This window comes from Hemitrygon akajei, chromosome 15 (genome assembly GCF_048418815.1).
Source record: "Hemitrygon akajei chromosome 15, sHemAka1.3, whole genome shotgun sequence".
In the NCBI taxonomy this organism is placed as follows: Eukaryota; Metazoa; Chordata; class Chondrichthyes; order Myliobatiformes; family Dasyatidae; genus Hemitrygon; species Hemitrygon akajei.
In genome coordinates this window covers 796,863-822,823 of record NC_133138.1, presented here as the reverse complement: position 1 = coordinate 822,823, position 25,961 = coordinate 796,863, and the positions used below count along the sequence as shown (strand labels likewise).

The 25,961-nt window shown below is 42.3% G+C and overlaps 1 protein-coding gene across 2 annotated transcripts in view; it reads right to left on the bottom strand.

Moving 5' to 3' along the window:
- The window catches only part of larp1 (La ribonucleoprotein 1, translational regulator), a 233,455-nt gene that overhangs the window by 117,045 nt on the left and 90,449 nt on the right, over positions 1-25,961 (bottom strand). For both annotated transcript variants that reach the window (XM_073067040.1, XM_073067041.1), the window contains exons 3-5: positions 15,895-15,954; positions 7,678-7,704; positions 7,190-7,361 (exon numbers count right to left, since the gene is read on the bottom strand). In XM_073067040.1, the coding sequence (XP_072923141.1) occupies positions 7,190-7,361; positions 7,678-7,704; positions 15,895-15,954 (259 nt within the window). The remainder of the gene's footprint in view (positions 1-7,189; positions 7,362-7,677; positions 7,705-15,894; positions 15,955-25,961) is intronic.

The following is a 25,961-nucleotide window of genomic DNA, read 5'->3' as shown; positions in this document are numbered from 1 at the left end:
GTTCTTAAGTCCTGGCGGTAGAATTGTAAAGCCTAATGGCATTGGGGAGTATTGACCTCTTCATCCTGTCTGAGGAGCATTGCATCGATAGTAACCTGTCGCTGAAACTGCTTCTCTGTCTCTGGATGGTGCTATGTAGAGGATGTTCAGAGTTATCCATAATTGACCGTAGCCTACTCAGCGCCCTTCGCTCAGCTACCGATGTTAAACTCTCCAGTACTTTGCCCACGACAGAGCCCGCCTTCCTTACCAGCTTATTAAGACGTGAGGCGTCCCTCTTCTTAATGCTTCATTAAAATCATGATTATTTTCATGAACAGAAACACTGCGGAATCAGAGCTCGACCACTGGGTCCTAATGTCCACCGCACTGAGACAGGTTAAATAAGGTCTGGGGTTCCGCTGGGTCCTAAGGTCCACTGCATTGAGACAGGTTGAATAAGAGACTTGAGCATCCGCGTTTTTTGGTATCCGTGGGGAGTCCCGGAACCAATCCCTCGTGAATAAGGAGGGCTGACTATGTGAAAAACAAGAGGATAAGACGTGAGGGACTAGGACCAATCACGTGTGACATTGGAAAAGTGTGTACGGAACCAGAGGAAATAGCGGAGGTACTTAATGAATACTTTCCTTTAGTATTCACTATGGAAAAGGATCTTGGCGATTGCAGTGATGACTTGCAGTTGACTGAAAAGCTTGAGCATGTAGATATTAAAGGAAGAGGATGTGTTGGAGCTTTTGATAAGCATCAAGTTGGATAAGTCACCAAGACCGGATGGGATGTAATCCAGGCTACTGTGGGAAGCAAGGGAGGAGATTGCTGAGCCTCTGGCAATGACCTTTGTATCATCAATGGGGACAGGAAAGGTTCTGGAGGATTGGAGGGTTGTGGATGTTGTTCCCTTATTCAAGAAAGGAGTAGACATAGCCCAGGAAATGACAGATCATACTTCAGTGGTGTTGGTAAGTTGATGGAGAAGATCCTTGAGAGGCAGGATTTATGAACATTTGGAGAGGCATGATATGATTAGGAATAGTCAGCATGGCTTTGTCAAAGGCAGGTCATGCCTTACGAACCTGACTGAATTTTTTGAGGATGTGACTAAACACATTAATAAAGGTAGAGTCGGAGATGGAGTGTATATGGATTTCAGCAAGGCATTTGATAAGGTACCCCATGCAAGGCTTATTAAGAAAGTAAGGAGCCATGGGATCCAAGGGAACATTGGTCTGTGGATCCAGAACTGGCTTGCCCACATAAGGCAGAGCGGTTGTAGATGGGTCATATTCTACATGGAGGTCAGTGACCAGTGGTGTGCCTCAGGGATCTGTTCTGGAACCCCTATTCTTCGTGATTTTTATAAAAGACCTGGATGAGGAAGTAGAGGGATGGGTTAGTAAATTTGCTGATGACACAAAGGTTGAGGGTGTTGTGGATAATGTGGAGGGCTGTCAGAGGTAACAAAAGTACATACACAGGATGCAAAACTGGGCTGAAAAGCAGCAGATGGAGTTCAACCCAGATAAGTGTGAAGTGGTTCATTTTGGTAGGTCAAATATGATGACAGAATATAGCATTAATAGTAAGACTCTCAGCAGTGTGGAGGATCAGAGGGAACTTGGGGTCTGAGACCATAGGACACTCAAAGCTGCTGCACAGGTTGACTCTGTGCTTAAGAAGGCATACGGTGCATTGGCCTTCATCAATTGTGGGATTGAGTTTAAGAGCCGAGAGGTAATGTTGCAGGTATATAGGACCCTGGTCAGACCCCACTTGGGAGTACTGTGCTCAATTCTGGTCGCCTCACTACAGGAAGAACGTGGAAACCATAGAAAAGGTGCAGTGGAGATTTACAAGGATGTTGCCTGGTTTGGGGAGCATGCCTTATAAGAATAGGTTGAGTGAACTCGGCCTTTTCGGAGCAATGGAGGAGAGGTGACCTGATAGGGATGTTCAAGATAATGACAGGCATTGATCGTGTGGATAGTCAGAGGCTTTTCCCTAGGGCTGAAATGGCTAGCATGAGAGGGCATAGTTTTAAGGTGCTTGAAAGTAGGTAAAGAAGAGATGTCAGGGGTAAGTATTTTTACACAGAGAGTGGTGAGTGCGTGGAATAGGCTGCCAGCAGCGGTGGTGGAGGTGGAAACTATAGGGTCTTTTAAGAGACTCCTGGATGGCTACATGGAGCTTAGAAAAATAGAGGGCAATGGGTAAAGCCTAGGCAGTTCTAAGGTAGGGATGTGCTCGGCACTGCTTTGTGGGCCGAAGTGCCTGTATTGTGCTCCAGGTTTTCTATGTTTCTAAAGGCTCCAGCACATCCTCTTTCTAAATGACTATATGCTCAAGCATTTCATTCCACTGTAAGTCATCTCCACAATTGCTAAGGTCCCTTCCCCTGAAATATACTGAAGCAAAGTATTCAATAAGCATCTCTGCTACCTCCTCCAATTCTATGCACATTTCCACTATCGCACCTGATTGGTCCTACTCTCACATGGCTCATCCTCTTGCTCTTCACATACTTGTAGAATGCCTTGTGGTTTCCCTTGCTCCTTCTTGCCAAGGCCTTCTTATAGCCCCTTCTAGCTCTCCTAACTTCATTCTTAAGCTCATTCCTGGCAACTTTATAATTTTCTATAACTCCATCAGTAGCTAGTTTGAACCTTTCATAAGCTTTTCTTTTCTTAACTAGATTTTTTTTTCACATCCTTCGTACACTATGGTTCTTTTACCCTTGGCTAAAGAAAGGATGGTAATCTTTTCCCTGTCTCAGAACGCTATGCAAATGTTCCCTGAACACCTGCCACATTTCTGCCATGCATTTCCCTGAGAACATCTGTTCTCAAGTTCCTGCCTAATAGAATCATATTTCCCCCATCCCAATTAAATGCTTTCCCAAATTGTCGGTTCCTATCCTTCTCCAGCACTATGGTAAAGGAGATAGAGTTGTGATCACGACCTCCAAAGTGCTCTTCCATCAAGAGATCTGATACCTGACTAGGTTCATTTCCCATTACCAGATCAAGTACAGGCTCTCCTCTCATTGGCTTATCTATAGATTTCGTCAGGAAACCGTGAACACACCTAACAAACTCTATGCTATCCAAACCCCTTGCTCTAAGAAGATACTAGTCAATATTAGAAAAGTTAAAATTTCCCATCTCAACAACCCTATTATTGCACTGTAGCAGAATCTGCCTCACTATCTGCTCCTGAAAGTCTCTGTTACTCTTGGGGGGGTCTATGAAAACATCCAGTAGTGTTACTGCCCCATTCCTGTTTCTGATTTTCACCAACCCTGACTCAGTAGATAATTCCTCCATTACTTCTTCCTTTTCTGCAACCGTGACACTATCCTTGATTAGCAATGCCATGCCCCCACCTCTTTTCTCTCCTCCTGTCCTTTTTGAAACATCTAAAGCCTGGCACACTCAGCAGCCATTCCTGCTCCTGAGACATCCAAGTCTCTGTAATGGCCACAGCGTCACAGTACTGATCCACACTCTTAAGTTCATCTGCGTTGTTTACGATACTCCTTGCATTAAAATAGACACATCCCAAACCATCAGGCTGAGTGCATCTTTGCTCTAACATCTGCCTAACCTTCCTCACAAACTCTCTACAAGCTGTCTCTGATTGTGTGCCAAACACCCCATCCTCTGCCTTTCACTTCGGTTCCCACTCCCCTGTAAATCTAATTTAAACCCTCCTCAACAGCATTAGCAAATCTCCCTACCAGGATATTGGTCCCCCACGTTCAACCCATCCTTTTTGTACAGGTCACACCTGCCGCAGAAGAGATCCCAATGATCCAGAAATCTGAATCTCTGACCCCTGCTCCACTCTTCAGCAAAGCATTTATCTGCTGCCTCATTCTATTCCTACACTCGTTGTCAAGTGACACAGGCAATAATCCTGAGACTACTACCCTTGACATCCTGCATCTCAGCATCCTTCCAAACTCCCTGTATTCTGCTTTCAAGACGTCCTCTGTCTTTCTACATATGTTATTGGTACCAATATGTACCACGACCTCTGGCTGTTCACCTTCTCATTTCAGGATATTGTAGATGTGTTCATAAACCTCACGATCCCTGGCACTTGGGAAGCAAACTACCATCTGTTTCTTTTTCACACCCACAGAATCACCTATCCGTCCCCCTAACTATTGAGTCCCCTATTACTGCTGCCATCCTATTCAGTTTCCTATCCTTCTGAGCCACAAGGCCAGACTCTGTGCCAGAGGCACTGCCACTGTTGCTTCCCCCACGTAGCCCCCCACACCCAACAGTACTCAAAAATTGAGTACTTTTTCTACTCCACTACCTGATGCTCTTCCTTCCCTCTCCTGACAGTCACTCACTTAACTATCTCTTGTGGTCTCGGAGTGACGACCTACCTGTAGTTACTATCTATCACCTCCTCACTTTCCCTAAGAAGCCGAAGGTCATTGAGTTGCAGTTCCAGTTCCCTAACTCAGTCTCTAAGGAGCTGCAGTTCAATGCAACTGGTGCAGATGTGGGCATCGGTAGACTGCATGTCTCCTGGATATCCCACATCTGACACCCAGAACAGAAAACTGGCCTTTCAGCTAGAGGAGAAAAGAGACAACACTGGTCACTGGCAGCCAACCAGAAAAGGCCCCTTTTATTCCCACTCACTGTCTCCTTCCTCTCAGCCATTCCTCTATCTATGTCAGTATCTTTCCTGTACTCCAGAATGATTTACTTAACTGTACACCAAGGGATATTCAATGGCTTGGAAATTTTCTGCATCCATCTCCTGACACTTGTTTTTCAGTAACTTTTTTGTGGAGTTGCTTGGAGTGTTCTTTTGTCTTCATAGTGTAGATTGTGCCAGGATATGGACTCACCAGTAGTTGGACCTTCCAGATACAGGTGTACTTTAATGACAATCAATTGAAACGCCTTGACCTTTCATAGATGATCTCAATTAATTAATTATTTCATAATACTTCCGCAATCATTTATTTTGTGTTTTATATTTGTAATTAATTTAGATCACTTTGTAGTGATCTGTTTTCACTTTGACACAAAAGACTTTTTCTGTCGAGCAGTGTAAAAAAAGCCAAATTAAATCCAGTGATTCCAATTTGTAAAAAAAAAGCAACAAAAACTTCAAGGGGTGTGAATACTTTTCATAGACACTGTTGAAGGATTAGACCATTTGGCCCATTGAGCCTGCACTGCCATTCCATCATGGCTGATTTATTATCCCTCTCAATCCTATTCTGCTGCCTTTTTCCATTACTCTCTGATGCCCACAAACTATCAACCTCCACTTTAAATATACAGTCAGCCCTCCTTATCCGCGAGGGATTGGTTCTGGGACCCCTCGCAGATACCAAAAAACACGAATGCTCAAGTCTCTTATTCAACCTGTCTCAATGTGGTGGACCTTAAGACCCAGCAGAACCCTGGACCTTATTTAACCTGTGTCAGTGCTGTGGACATTAGGACCCGGCAGTGGAGCTCTGAATCCGCAGTGTTTCTGTTCACAAAAATAATCATGATCACGATTGAAAATAAAGTGGAAATAATAAAGTGATCAGAAAGAGGTGAAATGCCATTGGTCACTGGAAAACCGTTAAGCTACAGTCGGTCAACGATCGGAACAATTTAAAAGGATACAGTGAGAAAGGCCCTGCCCCGAGGAAAGCTACCATTATTACTAAGCAACACAGTAGTTTAATTATTGGGCTTTGGGGTTTTGGGTTTTTGATCCTCCACATTAACCTGGCATGGATGGACAGCGCACTCCGGGGCGATCTGTCACTGGATCGCCCGATGCTGAAATATATGTTTCTTAAGTGTTTCATATGCATAGAAAGGTAAAATATATACTATATGCTAAGACAAACGTTTGACTAACTGACGCTAAATAGTACCGGATGTACCTGTTCCGACTTAATTAGTAAGAGAACTTGCGGTTTTTTTATAAATCTCGATCCACGATAACCTATGCACATCATCCCATACACTTTCAATCATCCCATACAATGTAAATGCTATGTAAAATAGTTGTTAAACTGCATTGTTTAGGGAATAATGACAAGAAAAATTCTATACACACTCAAACAACAAGTGCTGGAAGAGCACTTCCAGGTTTTTTCAATTCGCGGTTGGTTGAATTCGTGCATGCGGAACTCGCGGATAAGGAGGGCCAACTGTACCACTAACTTGGCCTCCACAGCCTGAGGCAATGAGTTGCACAAATTCAAAGAAATTCCTTCTTTCCTCTGTTCTAAAGAGACACCCCTCTCTTCTGAAACTGTGTTCTCTGGTCCTATAGGAAACATCCTCTTCACAGCAACTCTAGTAAAGCCTTTTAAGGTTCCCCCCTTATTCTTCTAAACTTCAGCGAGTACAGGCCCACAGCGATCAAATAATGCTCCTCATACATTCATTTCCAGAATCATTCTTGTGAATCTTCTCTGGACCCTCTCCAAAGCCTTTCTTTGATAAGGGATCCAAATCTACTCACAATACTTCAAATACAGTCTGACCAACGTGTTAGCCTCAAAATTACATCCTAGCTCTTCTAACTCTACTCTTCTCAAAATCAATGCTTACATTGCATTTGCCTTCCTCACCACTAACTCAACCTGCAAATCCTGCACAAAAAGTCCCAAGTCTCTTTGCAACTCTATCTTTTGAATCTTGTCCCCAATTAGAAAACAGTGTATGACCATACACTTCCCGACACTATATTCCATCTGCCACTTCTATACCCATATTCTCAATCTAACTCCTTCGGCAGATCCCTATTTCCTCAAGGCAACCTGTTCCCTACCTGTCTTTGCCTCCTGCCAGTCAGCCAATATCATGTATAAATTGCTACCAAATAACTTTTCTGTGCTATATTAGGTAACATGATTAAGGCAGAACCACACCATTCCAGCTCTGCTTCCAAAACATGCTTAATGCACACAACTTAATTCCCAGAAACTACATGGAGCACCACTGCCTTCCTGGAGACATATGCACAGAGACAAAGTGAAGAGCAAGGGTACCATGTGATTGAAATCCCACATAAAACAGAAAATGACAGACAGCATCTACAGGGACAGAAACAGTGTTCCAGGATACAAATTCTCATCAGAATACAGAAAGAACCATGTGCACCACTGTCAAATCACAAATTTCTCCAATTTAAACCAAAAAAATACCTTTCCTCTTCTGTGTAGATTTTTGAGAATCCTCATCAGCACTTCTCTCCTCTGGTGATTCATCTGACTTGGTTCGCTGGTTCTCTTTGCATTCACTATTGTCACATTTCTCAGACCGCTCCTTTCGTGTGAGTGGCTTTTTGTTGTGCTGCACTTTACTGTTTTGTGAATGCTGCAACACAACGATTGTGCAAATAATTCACAAATATTGACGTACCTTCTTACCGATCTACAGTTCCCCTCCCTCCCCCCAAGCTCCTAACAACTTGCTGAGGTTTCACTTCCACGTCTGTTCTTGGTACCTCATCCCTAGCCAAGCCCACCTTTCAGAACCATGACCTCCTTACTTGAAACAATTTTTTTGTAGCAGAAACTGAATGATCTGATGTCACTGTCTCCCAATTATGAAAAGCTAACTTCCCACACAATGGCGCTAATTGAATCAAGTGGATAATATTCACCATTATCCAGCCCCAGTAAAGACTCACCTCAGGGGTGATCGCTGGTTCCCATGTCTGAAAAATAAGCAGAGTACATTTAAAGGATAGTTACTGAATGCAGAAACTCCTCCTGACAATACAACACTATTGAATGAAAGTAGTTCAATTTCATTGCTGTAAGAGGATATTCAGAATTTTATTGCTATTAGGATATTATTGCTAATATCAGGGCACTATGTAGGGTCGTGGTTAGCATAATGGTATTACACTCTGGATTATACCAGATTTCAGAGTTCAATTCTGGCACCGTTCTGTAGGAGCCTCTGTACACCATTCCCCGTGAAATGTGTGAGTTTCCCCCAATGCTCTAGTTTCCTCCCACAGTTCAGACATATCGGGTAGTTAAATGGTCATTGTAAATTGTCCTGTGATTAGATTAGGGTTAATTGGGGTTGTGGGATTGCTGGGACAGCGTGGCTCAAAGGCTGGAAGGGCTTGCTCTGTATTCTATCGCTGTAAAATAATAAAGTTATGGAATTATAGAGTACTACATTACAGAAATCTAGTCATCCCAATTTAATCTTTTGTTTTGTACCATATACCTGCACTTGGACCATTGCCCTTCATACCCCTCTTATCCACATACTTATCCAAACTTCTATTAAATGTTGCAATTGAACCTGCATCTACCACTTCTGTTGACATCACTTTCCACACTTGTACCACCCCTAGTGAAGCTCCTCTCAGATTCCTCTTAGATATTTCACCTTGGAATATGAAGCATTGAACTTTCTCAACATCTATACTGTTGATGTAAAGAACAGCATGTGCACCAACCCTATCCTTGAAGTCACAGAATATGGGCACAAGAACAGGCCCTTCAATGCACAAAGTTGTGCCAAACTAATTATGTTAATCAAATGTCCAACTAAACTATTCCCTTCTACCTAAACAATGTGCACCTTGTTCCATTTCCTGTATTTATGTGCCTATCAGTTTAGTGGGATACAGGACAAATAGAGGCAGAAGGGATTAGACCAGGTTGGCAAGGACCTGTTTCCAAGTTGTATAACTATGTCTCTCAAAGTATTCTGCATTGAAGATTTGCACTGACTAGTCTATATTTTACATTGGCTTTAGAAAATGTTTTCAAGAAATTTTCACGCTGCTGACGCTGAACTTCCAGCAGCAAAACAGCAAGTTTTACTGGGCAAAAGATACCTTGAGCAGCCACAGAAAATCATAGATTGTTGAAAGGTGAAATTACCGAAGACCTTCATAGCTTGAAAAGGCACTGAAGGTGACATCATAAACCTGATGGCAGAGGGGAAGAAACTGTTTTCTGAATGGACAACGAACCTATGAGAATTACCTTAATTTTTTTGCTCCCTTTTTGCACTAACTATTTTTTATAATATTTCTTATTGTAATGTTTTTAGATTTTTAAAAATTTTGTATTGCAGTGTACTGCTGCCAAGAAACAACAAATTTCATGTCATACACTCTGCCACTGTTTCTGATTCATTTGGCCTTTTGTCTAAAATCAGTGGAAATGAACTGCAGATCTAACTCCACTTTTAAATACTGGCTCTGTGGCCATACACATGTTCAGCACGTGCACACCAGAATACTTTATAAACGTCATTAACCTATCTGCTTCTACCTTCCATTGGGGAGGCAAGTTGTAGATTCCCAACACCTTGGTAGTGTTCAATGCCACTCACAAGCTATGTTCCCTCAAAGCTGTGCATGTGTGCACGCACACACATTTTTCAACCAGCGCACGAAGGAAATTAATGTGCGCACAAAAGGTTAGTTACCTAAAATAATGTAGTAATTAGTAATTATACTTATTGCAAATAATCTTTTAGCTAAATGTTTCTGTTAACTAGTTAGTCGGTTTTTCAAATACCACAATGCACGTCACTAATTTATGTCACCTCATCTTTCCTGCTCCAGTTTGTACAGCTGCATCACGGTGGCAGCCATCTTTGGTGGGCAATGTTCATATCGTAAAGTTTACAAAGATCTGTTTCAAATCCTGTAAATAGCTCACTAAGTTTTTATTGAAAGAAATGTCGAATTCAAAAGAAGCGAAGGGCGTGAAGTGCAAAAGAACTGCAAATTTGTTTAAAGTTGAATAGCTTAACAAAATAGTAGAAACTGCTACACCAAAAGCTCATGAGGTTATGAACGTTCAGCTACGAGAAATATTTATGTATGATTTGGAAACTGGAGTTATCTATTTGTATTGTCAATGATGCCAAAGTTGCTGGAGAATTTGCTAGTGGAAAGAAGTGGGATATTTGGAAACTTGACTTTTTCCAATGACAAATAAACTGACTTCAAAATGAACAGTTTTGCAACCTTGCGCAGTTGATGGACATTGGGGGAACCCTTCTTGTGTCTAGTGCGGACTCTGAGTGAGGTTTTAGCCTAATGAATCAACTCAAAAACAAGCTGAGAAACCGTTAAGGAGAATGTCATTTGGATATGTTAATGAGAATCAAAAGCTATCAATTGGATGGAAGTTCTATTAGTCTAGGTAGAGTTTACAAAGAATGGGTAAATGCCAAAAACAGGAAAGAGATAAAATAACTGAGTGACTTAACTATGTAATGTTATTTTGTTGTTATTCTGTGCAGTTTTATGTCAAATATTTTATAAACCTACATAAACTGTGTCATGTGTGCATTCAGTGTGCACATCTGTCACAGGAAAAAAAATTTGCACAACATGAGATTTTTGCACACACTGACTACTAAAAATTAGAGGGAATGTTACTCACAAGCCTTCAGGAATGAAGCAGTCTACACCCATGTTCAGCTAAATATTCAGTGACAAAATGTCAGAAAATGGCCATCTCCAACAAGACAGAGCCAACTTCCTATCTTAACACTCACTCTCCTCTGAAGGAAATAAACAATGCTACAATTTGGCATTTTGGCAAAACCCTTATCAGTTACTTCATCACTCTCACCAAAAAGAGCCCTCCAGTCTTGTAAAGTATGAATGAAATGCAAGCATGTCTATTTAGGTTTATATAAACTCCAGAAGCCCCCAGCACGCATGATCAAGGTGTCACCAGTCACTCCATCAGAGCTTAATATCTGCTGAGAGCTCGTCAACCACGCAGACACTGACATCCTGTGGCAACAAGAGATACTGCATGATGGTAAAAGTACAGTTGCAAGAAAAATGTTAGTGGTGAACACTTGCAATTACCTTTCTGCATTACTCAAAAAATGTGGTCTGACCTTCATCTAAGTCACAACAATAGACAAACACAATCTACCTAAACTAATAACACACAAATGATTGTGCTTCTTCTCAATACTGAATACACCATTTAAACAATCAGTCCTATTTCAAAAAAAATATGTGAAGCTCTGGGGTAATGCCTTCTACACAAGTTATTTGGAGTCAGGTGCTCCAATCATGATATCAGATTGGAGGTGTGGGTTGGAAAGGTGACCTGCCCTATCAAAAACACACACTGTCAGATTACTGACAGAGCCTGCTCTTCTCAATAAAGAATCAGAATCAGATTTATCATCACCGGCATGTGACGTGAAATTTGTTAACTTAGTAGCAGCAATTCAATGCAATACTTAATCTAACAGAGAAAAAAACTAATAATAATACATACAATAAAAATAATAAATAAGTAAATCAATTACAGTATACATATATTGAATATATTACATGCAAAAACAGAAATACTGTATATTTTTTAAAAAGTGAGGTAGTGTCCAAAGATTCAATGTCCATTTAGGAATCGGATGGCAGAGGGGAAGAAGCTGTTCCTGAATTGCTGAGTGTGTGCCTTCAGGCTTCTGAAACTCCCACCTGATGGTAACAGTGAGAAAAGGGCATGCCCTGGGTGCTGGGGCTCCTTAATAATGGATGCTGCCTTTCTGAGCTACCGCTCTCTAAAGATGTCCTGCGTACTTTGTAAACTAGTACCCAAGATAGAGCTGACTAGATTTACAACCTTCTGCAGCTTCTTTCAGTCCTGTGCAGTAGCCCCTCCATATCAGTGATGCAGCCTGTCAGAACGCTCTCCACGGTACAACTATAGAAGTTTTTGAGTGACACGTACAAAATGCTGAAGGAACACAGCAGGTCGGGCAGCATCTGTGGAAACGAGCAGTCAACTTTTCGGGCCGAGACCCTTTGTCAGCACTGAAGAGGGACGGGGCAGAGCCCTATAAAGAAGGTGGGGGGGGGGGGGAGAGGGCAGGAAGGAGAAGGCTAGTAGATGCTAGGTGAAAATCCAATAAGAGGAAAGATCAAGGGTTGGGGGAGGGGAAGCAGGAAGGGGATAGGCAGGAAAGGTGAAGAAGGAATGTAAGGGGAAAGCACAATGTGTACACAGTAGAAGAAGGCAGAATCATGAGAAGGTGATAGGCAGCTGGAGGAGGAGGCAGAGTGAAATTGGGATGGGGGAAGGGAGGAGGGAATTACTGGAAGTTGGAGAATTCAACGTTCATGCCAACAGGTTAGAGACTACCCAGATAGTATATGAGGTGTTGCTCCTCCAAACTCATCATGGCAGTAGAGGAGGCCATGTATGGACATATCCGAATGGGAATGTGAAGCAGAGTTGAAGTGGGTGGCAACCGAGAGATCCTGTCTGTTGTGGCGGACGGAGTGAGGGGTGCTCGATGAAGTGGTCCCCCAATCTGCGTCAGGATAACTGGTATACAATTTTCTTTCTGCTGCCTTCCTCCTTTCTTAAAGAGTGGAGTGACATTTGCAATTTTCCAGTCCTCTGGCACCATGCCAGAGTCTGATAATTTTGTATGATCATTGCTAATGCTGCCACAATCTCTAACGCTACCTCTTTCAGAACCCCAGGGTGCAGTTCATCTGGTCCGGATGGCTTATGTACCCTTAGGTCTTTCAGCTTTTTGAGCACCTTCTCCCTTGTAATAGTAACTGCACCCACTTCTCTTCCTTCACACACTACAACATCTGGCACACTGCTAGTGTCTTCCACAGTGAAGACTGTCGCAAAATGTCGCAAGATCAAAGGAGCTGGTTGTGCATTACAGGAGGAATAGAGATGGACTAACCCCTAATGACATCAATGGATCTGGGGTTGAGAGGGTAAACAGCTTCAAGCTCCTTGTATTCACTTCACCAAGGACCTCACGTGGTCTGAACATACCAGCTGTATGGTGAAAAAGGTGTAACAGCGCCTCTTTCACCTCAGACGGTTGAGGAAGTTTGGTATGGGCCCCCAAATCCTAAGAACGTTCTAGAGGGGCACAACTGAGAGCATCCTGACTGGCTGCATCACTGCCTGGTATGGGAATGGTACCTCCTTTAATCGCAGGACTCTGCGGAGAGTGGTGTGGACAACCCAGCGTATCTGTAGTTGTGAACTTCCCATGATTCAGGACATTTACAAGGACAGGTGTATAAAAAGGGCCCGTAGGATCATTGGGGACCGAAGCCATCCTAACCACCATCTATTCCAGTTGCTACCATCCGGGAAACGGTACCACAGCATAAAAGTCAGGACCAATAGGCTCTGAGACAGCTTCTTCCCCAAAAGGCCATCAGACTGATTAACTCACACTGACTTGAGTGTATTCTATATTACATTGACTGTTCTATTTATTATAGGTTACTATGATTGCACATTGCACATTTAGATAGAAACGTAACGTAAAGATTTTTATTCCTCATGAACGTGAAGGATGTAAGAAATAAAGTCAATCAATTCCTTTGTCCCCATTATTTCTCCTGCCTCATTTTCTAGCGGTCCTATATCCTCTCTCATCTCTCTTACTTTTTACATACTTGAAAAAACTTTTACTATCCAACTTTGATATTATTTGCCAGCCTGCTTTCCTATTTCATCTTTTCCCTTCTAATGATTCTTTTAGTTGCTCTCCATAGGTTTTTAAAAACTTCCCAATCCTCTGCTTTCCACTAATCTTTGCTTTGTTGTATGCCCTCTCTTTTGTTTTACATTAGCTTTGACTTCCCTTGTCAGCCACGGTTGTACTATTTTGCCATTTTTGAATATTTCTTCACTTTGGAATACACATGTCCTGCACTTTCCTCATTTTTCCTAGAAACGCATGCCATTGTTGCTCTGCTGACATGCCAGCCAGAAGCTCCTTCCAATTTACTTTGACGAACTCCTCTCTCATACCACCGTAATTTCCCTTACTCCACTGAAGTACTGCAACATCAGACTTTACTTTCTCCCCATCAAATTTCAAGTTGAACTCAGTCACTTGTGATCACTGGTTGCAAAGAGTTCTTTTACCTTATGCTCCCTTATCGCCTCTGGTTCATTACCTAACACCCAACCCAGTTTAGCTGATCCCCTAGTAGACTCAACAACAAGCTGTTCTAAAAATCCATCTTTTAGGCATTCAACAAACTCATATCTGCATACCTCGACTCTATTTCAGTCCCTCTACTTAGAGTCCCTTCCTACCTATATCCATGACACTTCACACACTCTGGATTTTTTCAATGATTTGAAGTTCCTTGGCTCCCGTCATCTTATTTTTACTATGCATGTACAGTCCCTGTACACCTCCATCCACTACCAGGAAGACCTCAAAGATCTCCATTTTTTTTGGACATCAGCCCTAACCAGTTCCCCTTCAGCACCAGTCTCCTTCGCCTTGTGGAACTTGTCCTCCAAATAATTTCTCCTTTGGATCCTTCAAACAAAAGGTGTAACCATGAGCACCCGCATGGGTCCCAGCTATACCTGCCTGTTTGTCAGCGACATGGACAGTCTATGTTCCAAGTCTACACTCGTGAACATCCCGCACTTTTCCCACACTTCATTAACGACTGCATTGGTGCTGCTTCCTGCACCCATGCTGAACTCATTGACTCCATCCACTTTGACTCCAACTTCTACCCTGCCCTCAAATTTACCTGGTTCATTTCTGACACTTCCCTCCCCCATCTCCATCTCACTGTCTGTATCTCTGGAGAGGTCTATTATAAACCCACAGACTCTCATAGCTAGCTGGACTATACCTCCTCCCACCGTCACTTGTGAAAAGGCCATCCCCTTCTCTCATTTCCTCCGTCTCCACCACATCTGCTCTCAGGATGAGGCTTTACATTCTAGAATGAAGGAGAAATGGAAGATAGTTTTCTAAGGAAGGGGCTTCCCTTCCTCCACCATCAACACTGCCCTCAACCACATCTCTTCCATTTCACGCATGTCTGCTCTTACCCCATCCTTCCGCCACCCTGCCAGAGATAGGCTTCCTCTTGTCCTCACCTACCACCCCACCAGCCTCTGTGTCCAGCATGTAACTGTCCCAAACTTCCACCATCTCGAATGGAATCCCACCACCCATCACATCTTTCCCTCCTCCCCACTTTCTGGTTTCTGTGGGATCACTCCCTACGCCATTCCCTTGTCCATTCATCCCTCCCCACTGATCTCCCTCCTGGCACTTATCCTTGCAAGTGGAACAAGAGCTACACCTGCCTCTATACCTCCTCCCTCACTATCATTAAGAGCCCCAAACAGTCCTCCCAGGTGAGGCAACACTTAACTTGTGAGTCTGTTAGGGTCATATACTGTGTCCAGTGCTCCTGGTGTGGCCTCCTGTACATCAGTGAGACCTGACGTAGATTGGGAGACCGCTTCGCTGAACACCTACACTCAGTCTGCCAGAAAAAACGGGCCACCGATTTTAATTCCACTTCCCATTCCCATACGTCTATCCATGGCCTCCTCCACTGCCGTGATGAGGCCACACTTGGGTTGGAGGAACAACACCTTTTATTCTGTCTGGGTGGCCTGCAACCTGATACCATGAACATTTCTCGAACTTCCCATAATGGCCCCCACCCCCCTCTCCTTCATCATTTCCCATCCTCTTTTCCCTCTCTCACCTCAACTCCTTGCCCACCCATCCTCTCCCTCGTGCTCCTCCCCCTTTTCTTCTGTCTCCGTCACCAATTTACTCTTTTTACAATTTACACTAATCATCAAAACAAAAACTCTCGACTACTATTGAAAAATTATGGACTGTAACACACAAAATAATCAATTAGGTCTTACGAAAGGAACTGGACAGAGAAGTGAAGAAAAAAATGCACTGCCATGGGGAAAGAGCGGTGGAAAGGGACATGCAATAAATTCAATCAGCCGAGTGGCCATTTCTCATCATAACAACTTTATGAACACTCCAAAGGATTTCAGCTCCATCTCGATATCCCACTTTAACTATTCACCAGTGAATATAATGAACTTGACAGCAATACCTTGTTATTGACGATTTCACCAGGAGTCGGCCAGTTTGTGGTGTCACCAAAATCACTGACCTGCAACAGGGAAAAATGTACATCAGCATTTGGAAAAAAATAAGACAAGGTTCATTTCTACAAAGAAGAAATCTGACCCATAACTCTACTGCAGTAACAGAATAATGCAACTTCATAACAACACCTTCTCAATCAAAAAAATAATAATCGCATTTAGGTCACAGCCCAGTCACCCAAACTGAAGACACTGAGACTTCGCTGCATTTATTGTGGCATAAAGCTCAAGATTCCCTGATTATGTTAACCAAGCAGTTTGAATCTCAGAAAGGATTTTCAGCCAATACTTCACACTGAAACTTCTACGTGTTTTATAGATCACAGAAGCTGTATTCCAACACCAGACCAGGCAGAGCCTAAATTAGTACCAGCACCCCTGGGCACAAGTTGTTCCCACTCTCGCCGTAATTTCCCATCTGACCATGCTCACCCCAGATATGGAGCAGCTCCCACTTAGACTCCCAGGCAGAAAGATGGACAAGGGAAGTTCTCTTCTGCCCAGGCTATTGTAATCCACTAGCAACAGATCAATCGTTAGTTTTTCCAACTAATCTTGGATCGAACTCTGCCAGGTGGACCTCTGCATTTCCCACATCGCAGCACTGACATGATCAGTCTCCCAGTAATTATCTTTCATGTACCAGGTGGCGAGGAGTTATTCTGAATGGAAGCTGATGTCCAGTGGTGCTCTGCAAGGATCAGTGCTGGGACCTCTGCTATTGAGATTATACACGCTGTAAATGATTTGGATAAAAATGTAGATGGGCTGATTAGTAAATTTTCAGACAATGCAAAAATTGGTGAAATTGTGGTTAATGAAGAAGGTTCGAAGTACCAATTGGAAATATGAGCAGAGAAGTATCAGACAGGAAGTTAATCTGGACAAATGTGATGTGCTACACTTCGGAAAGTCAAATGTAAAAGCACAGTATACACAGTAAATGGTAAGATCCACAAAACATTTGAAAAGACTTGAGTTGACTAGGGATAGTCAGCGTGGCTTTGTGTGTGAGATCATGTCTCACAAACTGGACTGAGTTATTTGAAGAAGTAACCATGAAGACTGATGAAGGCAAAGGGATTGGATTGGATTTGTTAAGTGTACTCAGGAGTTTCCTTAATCAATTGGAGGTCCCAAAGGAAGAAAGCATGATACAGGATATCCTCTTAGATGACAAGCAGTGAGTAGGGGAACTCTTTGGATCTAGTGATCTTAATTCCATTAGTTTCAAGATAATTATGGAAGATAGGACTGGTCATTACTGCTTTTTAATGACCTTATCAGTAAATTCTGGAATGGTTCAGGAAGATTGGAAAATTGCAAATGGCACTCTACTATTCAAGGAAGAGAGGCAGAAGGAAGGAAATTATAGATCAGTTAGTATGACCTCAGTGGTTGGGAAGATTTTGGAGTCAATTGTTAAGAATGTAGTTTCAGAGTACGTGGAAGCGCATGATAAAATAGGCCGTAGTCAGAATAATTTCCTCAAGGAAAAATCCTGCCTGACAAATTTATTGAAATTCTTTGAAGAAATAACAAGCCGGATAGATAAAGGACAGGCCTTTGAAAAGGTGCCACAAATGAGGCATCTTAACAAGTTAGGAGCACATGGTATTCCAGGAAAGATTCTAGCATGGATAAAGCATGGCTTTCTGGCAGGAGGCAAAGAGTGGGAATAAAGGGATTCTTTTCTGGTTGGCTGGTGGTCCATCTTGGTTACTAGCCTCTGTAGTATCCAAGATATCTACAGAAAGGCACCATCCATTATTAAGGAACCCCATCACCCAGGACATGCCCTCTTCTCATTGTTACCATCAGGATGTACAGAAGCCTGAAGGCACACACTCAGTGATTCAGGAACAGCTTCTTTCCCTCTGCCATCCGATTCCTAAATGGACATTGAACCCATAAACACTACCTTACATTTTATATTATTTCTGTTTTTGCACTATTTTTAACATAACTATTTAATATACTTATATACTTACTGCAACTAACTAACTTTTTTCCTATATTATCGTGTACTGCAACATACCGCCATCGCTAAGTTAACAAATTTCATGACATATGCCAGTGATATTGAACCTGAGTCTGATTTGGATGTGGTATACGGGGTGAATAATTTGTAGATGACACTAAAATTGGCAGTGCAGCAGACAGCGAGGAAGGCCACAAAAGCTTGCTGCGGACCTGGACCCACCGGATAAGTGGGCTGAAAAATGGAAGACAGAATTTAGTGCAGCTAAATGTGAAGCGTTGCATTTTGGGAGGATAAACTAGGGTAAGACTTACAGAGTCAATGGCAGAGTTCTGAAGAGTGTAGAGACCTGGGAATACAGATCAGTAAATTCCTTCAAACTGACATCTCAAGTAGACAGGGTACTGAAGAAAGCTTTTTAGAATATTAGCCTTCATATACCAGGGCATTAAGTACAAGAGTTGGAATGTTATGTAGAAGTTATATAAGGTGTTGGGAAGATCAAATTTAGAATTGTAAGTGCAGTTCTGGAAAGACATTAAGCTTGAAAGGGTGCAGAGAAAATTTACAAAAATGCTGCCAGGATTTGAGGACCCGAATGATATGGAAAGTTTCAATAGGTTAGGACTTTATTCCATGGACCATAGGAGAATGAAGCTGTTATAGAGGTAAACAAACTTATGAGGGGTGTAGATAGGCTGAATATATGTAGACTATTTCCCCTTAGGTTCAGTGAGACTAGGACTAGAAGTTATAGGTTTAGAGTGAAAGGTGAAATATTTAAGAGGAATTATTTGATGGGAATCTTCTTCACGAACTACCAGCAGAGCAAGTAAATGGGAGTTCAATTGTAACATTTCAGAGAAGTGTGGACAGGCACATGGATAGCCTGAATGGCCGCCTTCTATGTTATAGTGCTCAATGAATCTATGACAGGGCAGTAGATGTGACCTGTATGGACTTCAGCAAGACCTTTCAGTAATGATTGTTTCTTGGACCGGAGGCCTGTGACAAGTGATATGTCCCTGGTTCTAATGCTATTTATCATCTAATGATGTGGAAGAGAATTACAAGGCAAGGCTAGAAAGTTTTCAGATGAAAATAAGTGATGTCACTGTCAGTAAAAATGGTTGTTAAGATTTACAGACGGATCTCGATTAGTTGAGTAATTGGACATGGGAATGGCAAATGGTGTTTTACTTGGATAGTGTGAGGTGTTGCATTTGGGAAGACAAGATTTTCACAGTGAACAGTCAAGCCCTGCAGAGTGTTGCAGCACAGAAGGACCTAGGAGTACCGACATGATTCCCTGTGAGTGGTGCCATGGACTGACAGAGTGGCCTTCTTCAGTCAGTATAGATGTTATGTTGCAGTTATACTAGACACTGGCGAGGCCACACTTGGACCATTTAGTCATGCTGACGTAGAACATTTGCCATTAAGCTGGAAATAATGCAGGGTAAATTTACAAGGCTATTGCTAGGATTTGAGATGTCAGTTATGGAGAGAGATTGAGCAGCTTGGGAGTTTTTTCAGTGGGATGTAGGAGAATAAGTGAATGTGTAGTCAACATCAAGAGGCAGTGCTTGACCATATCGTCTTCCCCAAGGAAGAAGCACCCCCAGCAAAAAATCACCCTTTCTGCCCTGTCAACCTCCACCCTATCAAAGGATGAATTCTGTACCATCTCTCCTGTAGTAGACTGTTCCCCATTCTCCAACACACTACCCATCACAGCACCTTATCCTAAAGCACCCCAACCTCAGTAGGGTTCTCACGTCTTTCCACTTAAGCTCCTTTGCCACTAGCCTTTAAACCCAACCCCTCCCTTCACCTGGTCCTGCTCCAAGACCCTCGCAAACTCAAAAGTAAACGGTGAGATGACAAAGTTGCCCTTATAAAGTTAGCTACAATGATAACTTGCACAGAGTATGGCGTAAAACTCAGCAATATCTGCTCGACTCCTATCTTGGTGAAAATGTCAGGAATTCATAATGGTTTCCATAAGTCTGCAAATCTACCAATGAGTGGGTCATGAGATGAAGCGCTCTGGAAACTAAAACACACTGTTTCCAGAGTTCCACCTCGACAAATCAAACACAAGTGCAAAGGTGAATAACAAACTAGACCTAATAATGGGCTAAACATCCCACCTCAACAGCCCACCCTAAGACAAGTATCTCACTTCAGCTGCCCACCCTAAGTGAGCCAAGCACACCACCCTACGCAACCCACATGGCAGGCCATACTCCCTGTAACATGCAGACAGTAAATCTGCAATAGGATACCTGTCCAATGCATTTGCCAACTTAAAACTACGGGGCTAATTTTAGCTCCAAAGGAATTCAGTGATGATAGGTTGGCAAAGCAGAAGATAGTATATGACATACTCAGTAAATAATCAGAATGGTTTGTTAAAGCAGCACTGGATATACTTAGCTTTCCAGAAGGAGAGCTATGAGACTATAGCCTGAGTTCATTACACCAGTGACCTAGATAATTGCAAACACTGGCATCAGCAGCAGAGGGAAAACTAGGAGTGCACTAATAAGTTCTTTTGGACAACCTTCCCAAACACCTACATTTACATTCTGGTTAAAATGCATAAATTCCTTGCCTTGACACTCAGATGTGGTCAGCGACAACAATATGGCACCAGACGGCTCTGCACTGTACATCGCACAGCCAATTCTTCAGCCAAGCTCCTTCTGTGCATAAAGGAATTTAAGAGCTTAAGTTGCCGCCTTTCAGTTTTCTAAACAATCTACTTTAATTTGCCAGACTGATTGCCAAGGAAAGAAGACGACTGGTTGGATGGGGTAATAATTTAGTCTTTATCAGCAAATGTCCACACAAATTTACTAGAAACATCCACCATTCATGCTGCATGAATGTGTCTTAAGTCTAAACTCCACAGAGAACTCAGGAGTCCATAAACAGGCAGATTCTTCTTGCTCAACAGAAATGTGCTTTTAAACAATGCTTTTAACATGCAGATCATTAACATTACTCTACAAAGGCAAGTTGCCCAGCAGAGACTAGCCATCTGGCTAGGCTGGCTAAAATAATTGTGAGTGAAATATCAGAAAAAAGACATGGGGTGAAGGAAGGTAGAGGCGGATTTTCCATGATGTAAGATTTTTTGACAGAATGCAAAGCTAAAGAACATAAAATTATTAAGTACTTAATAAGATCACCTCTTACTCTTCAATATCTCATTGAATATTGGCTGATAGTGGAGCGGGGGTGAAAATAAAAGATGTTAAAGGTTCATGCAAAGTCACGAATAGAAGGGTTGTGTGTGGTGGTAGTAATCTTCTGAGGTGTGTCTATTTCAATGCGAGGAGTATTGTGGGGAAGGCTGACGAGCTGAGGGTGTGGATTGACACGTGGAATTCTGACATTGTAGCCATTAGTGAAACTTGGCTACAGGAGGGGCAGGACTGGCAGCTTAATGTTCCAGGGTTCCGATGTTTCAGACGTGATAGAGGCAGAGGGATGAAGGGTGGGGGGGGGGGGGGGGAGAGGGGGGTGGCATTGCTAGTCTGGGAAAATGTTACAGCAGTGCTCAGGCAGGACAGATTAGAGGGCTTGTCTACCGAGGCTATATGAGTGGAGCTGAGAAACAGGAAAGGTATGACCACATTAATGGGGTTGTATTATAGACCACCCAATAGTCAGCGAGAATTGGAGGAGCAAATCTGCAGAGAGATAGCAGACAACTGCAGGAAACATACAGTCACGATAGTAGGGGATTTTAATTTTGCTCATATTGATTGGGACTCCCATACTGTTAAATGTCTAGACAAGTCAGAGTTTGTAAAATGTGTTCAGGAAAGTTTCCTAAATCAATATATAGATGTACCGACTAGAGAGGATGCAATATTAGATCTCCTATTAGGAAACGAGTTAGGACAGATGACAGAAGTGTGTGTCGGGGAACACTTTGGTTCCAGTGATCATAACACCATTAGTTTCAACTTGACCATGGATAGAGATAGATGTCCTCAGGTTGAGGTTCTAAATTGGAAAAAGGCCAAATTTAAAGAAATGAGAAAGGATCTAAAAAGCATGGATTGGAACAGGTTGTTCTCTGGCAAGGATGTGATTGGTAAGTGGGAGGCCTTCAAAGGAGAAATTCTGAGAGTGCAGAGTTTGCATGTTCCTGTCAGGGTTAAAAGCAAAATGAATAAGAATAAGAAACCTTGGTTCTCTAGCTCATGTTGTTCCGTTGTTTAAAAAAGGCTCTAAAAGTAATCCATGAAGTTATAGGCCGGTAAGTTTGATGCCAGTAGAAGGTAAATTATTGGAAGGAGTACTAAGAGATAGGATCTACAAGTATTTGGATAGACAGGGACTTATTAGGGAGAGTCAACACGGCTTTGTGCATGGTAGGTCATGCTTAACAAATCTATTAGAGGTTTTCGAGGAGGTTACAAGGAAAGTGGATGAAGGGAAGGCAGTGGATGTTGTCTACATGGACTTTAGAAAATCCTCTGACAAGGTCCCTCATGGGAAGTTAGCTAGGAAGATTCAGTCACTAGGTATACGTAGCAAGGTGGTAAATTGGATTAGACATTGGCTCAATGGGAGAAGTCAGAGAGTGGTAGTGGAGGATTGCTTCTCTGAGTGGAGGCCTGTGACTAGTGGTGTGCCACAGGGATCAGTGCTAGGTCCATTGTTATTTGTCATCTGTATCAATGATCTGGATAATGTGGTAAATTGGATCAGCAAATTTGCTGATGATACAAAGATTGGAGGTGTAGTGGACAGTGAGGAAGGTTTTCAAAGCTTGCAGAGGGATTTGGACCAGCTGGAAAAATGAGCTGAAAAATGGCAGGTGGAGTTTAATACCGACAAGTGTGAGGTATTACACTTTGGAAGGACAAACCAAGGTAGAACATACAAGGTAAATGGTAGGGCACTGAGGAATGTAGTAGAACAGAAGGATCTGGGAATACAGATACAAAATTCCCTAAAAGTGGCATCACAGGTAGATAGGGTAGTAAAGAGAGCTTTTGTTACATTGGCCTTTATAAATCAAAGTATAAGAGTTGGAATGTTATGTTGGAATTGAGTATAAGAGTTGGAATGTTATGGTGCGGTTGTATAAGGCATTGGTGAGGCCCAATTTGGAGTATTGTGTGCGGTTTTGGTCACCGAATTACAGGAAGGATATTAATAAGGTTAAAAGAGTGCAGAGAAGGTTTACAAGGATGTTGCCGGGACTTGAGAAACTGAGTTACAGAGAAAGGTTGAATAGGTTAGGACTTTTTTTCTCTGCAGCATAAAAGAATGAGGGGAGATTTGATAGAGGTATATAAAATTATGATGGGTATAGATAGAGTGAATGCAAGCAGGCTTTTTCCACCGAGGCTAGGGAAGAAAAAAAACCAGAGGACATGGGTTAAGGGTAAAGGGGGAAAGTTTAAAGGGAACATGGGGGGGGGGGGGGGGCTTCTTCACACAAAGAGTGTTAGGAGTGTGGAATGAGCTGCCAGATGAAGTGTTAACTGCGGGCTCACTTTTAACAATTAAGAAAAACTTGGACAGGTACATGAATGAGAGGAGTATGGAGGGATATGGTCCAGGTGTAGGTCAGTGGGACTAGGCAGAAAAATGGTTCGGCACAGCCAAGAAGGGCCAAAAGGCCTGTTTCTGTGCTGTAATGTTCTATGGTTTTATAAAACTGTATTAAGGTAGATATGTCACCAGGGCTTTCAGGAATATCCAAGAACACTGTGGGAAGTTAGAGAATAGATTGCAGGAGCCCTGGTTTAGATATACTGTATGCATCATTAACAGTGACAGGTGAAGATCCAGAAGACTGAAGGGGCTGAATGTTGTGCCTTTAAGGAGGGCTGCAAAGTAAAACCTGGAAACTATAGACTAGTCAGCCTAACATCTGTAATAGAAAAGTTACTAAAGGAAATTCTGAGAGGTTAGATATACATGCATTTGGAAATGTGTTGATCTGAGATAGCTTTGTGTGTGGGAGATCACGTCTCAAGAAAGTAGATGAAGATGGGGCAGCAGACATGGTCTATATGGACTTCAGTAAGGCCTTTGCTATGGTTCTAAATGCCTATGACTAGTTGCATTCCCCAATGCCCACTGTTAAGTCCATTGCTATTTTTCAGTTCTTTCAATTACATGGAAGAGAATGTACAAGGCAGGGTTAGTAAATTTACAGATGACACTAGGTAGTGTCACTGACAGTAAAGATGGTTGTCAGGATTTACAGAGGAATCTTGAACAGCTGGGTAAGGGGGCTGAGGAAATGGAGTTTAATTTGTGTAAGTTTGAATGCTTACATTTTGGGAAGACAAATGAAGGGAGGTCTGTCACAGTGAACAGTAAGCCCTGGGAGTACTGGAGTATAGCGGGACCTAGGACTACAAGTAAATGATTCAGTGAAAGTAGTGTTGTACAGGTAGACAGCGTATTGAAGATGGCTGGTGGTACCCCACCCTTTATCAGTCAAAGCACTAAATACAGAAGTTGGGATGTTGTATTACAGTTGTACAAGATACTGGTAAGGCTGCATTTGGAATAAATAGCATGTTCAGTTATGGTCACCTTACTATAGAAAAGATTTCATTAAAATGGAAAGAGTGTAAAAGACATTACTGTGATATTGCCAAGAAGAGAGTGGGTGAGCTATGGTGAAAGTTTAGGACTATCTTTAAGTTAACAAAGGGTGATCTTATAGAGATACATAAAATCAATAGGGTGAATGTGACCAGGTTTGGGAATTCAAAAAATGGAGGGCACAGGTTGAAGGGGAGATTTTCTAGGTAAGTATTTCATACAGTGGTCAGTATATGGAATGAGCTGCCAGAGTAAGTTCCTGAGGAAAGTAAATTACAATATTTAAAAGGTACTCAGACCGATAGGGTACAAAGCCTTGAAAAAGTATTCAGACCCCACAGATATTTTCACATTTTACTGTCCTCCTTTCTAAAATTAAAATATATTGAAGTAGGATTTTTGAGTTGATCTACAAAACATTGTGCATCAGGAGAAAAATTCCAAAGCTTGTCAACAGTTACTAAAAATTAAAAATCAAAATTGTGAGGCTGAGAAAATATTCATCCCACTTGTAATTACTACACTAACTTCCCTCAGGTGCAATATACAGTATTGCCTTATCAACTCACCCAATATATTGATGCAGAAAATGGGAGGATCATCTGTTTTCAATTATTTCATAAGAATAAATACTCCCTCTCTGTAAGGTCCAACAGTACGGTAGATTTTGAACAGACCAACCAAAATAAAGACAAAAGAGCATTCCAGGCAAGTCAGGAAAATGGTAACAGACAAACACAAATCTGGAGACAAGTACAAAACCACCTCAAAGGCAATGAACATACATACATCAGAGCTCAGTGCAGACCATCATGAAAAAGTGGGAAAAATATGAAACCACAGCCTCATTGCCTAGGTCGGGCCTCTAAATTTAGTTGCCAGAGAAGGAAAAACTTAAAGTGAGGCTACTGTAACGCCAAAGTCACTCTGAGTGAACTGCAGAAGTCAGTGTCTGCAACTGGAGATGATGTTCATGGCACGACAATCTCTTAAGGCATTCCAGAAAAAATACACTTATGGAAGAGAGGCAAGGAAGAAGCCCTGGCTGAAAAAAAAAGCATATCCTTGCCTGCAAAGTGTCACTTAGAAGATACTATAAAGATGTGATTTACAGCCAATTGAAAAGCTTGAGCACAGACATTAAGAAAGAGGGTGTGCTGGAGCTTTTAGAAAGCTTCAAATTGGATAAGTCTCCAGGACCAGATGTACTGTGGGAGGCGAGGGAGTGTGCTGAGCCTCTGGCAATGATCTTTGCATCATCAATGGGGACGAGAGAGGTTCCAGAATATTGGAGGGTTGTTCCTTTATTCAAGTAAAGGAATAGAGATAGTCCAGGAAATTATAGACCAGTGAGTCTTAATTCAGTGATTGGTAAGTTGATGGAAAAGATCCTGAGAGGCAGGATTTATGAACATTTGGAGAGGCATAAAATGATTACGA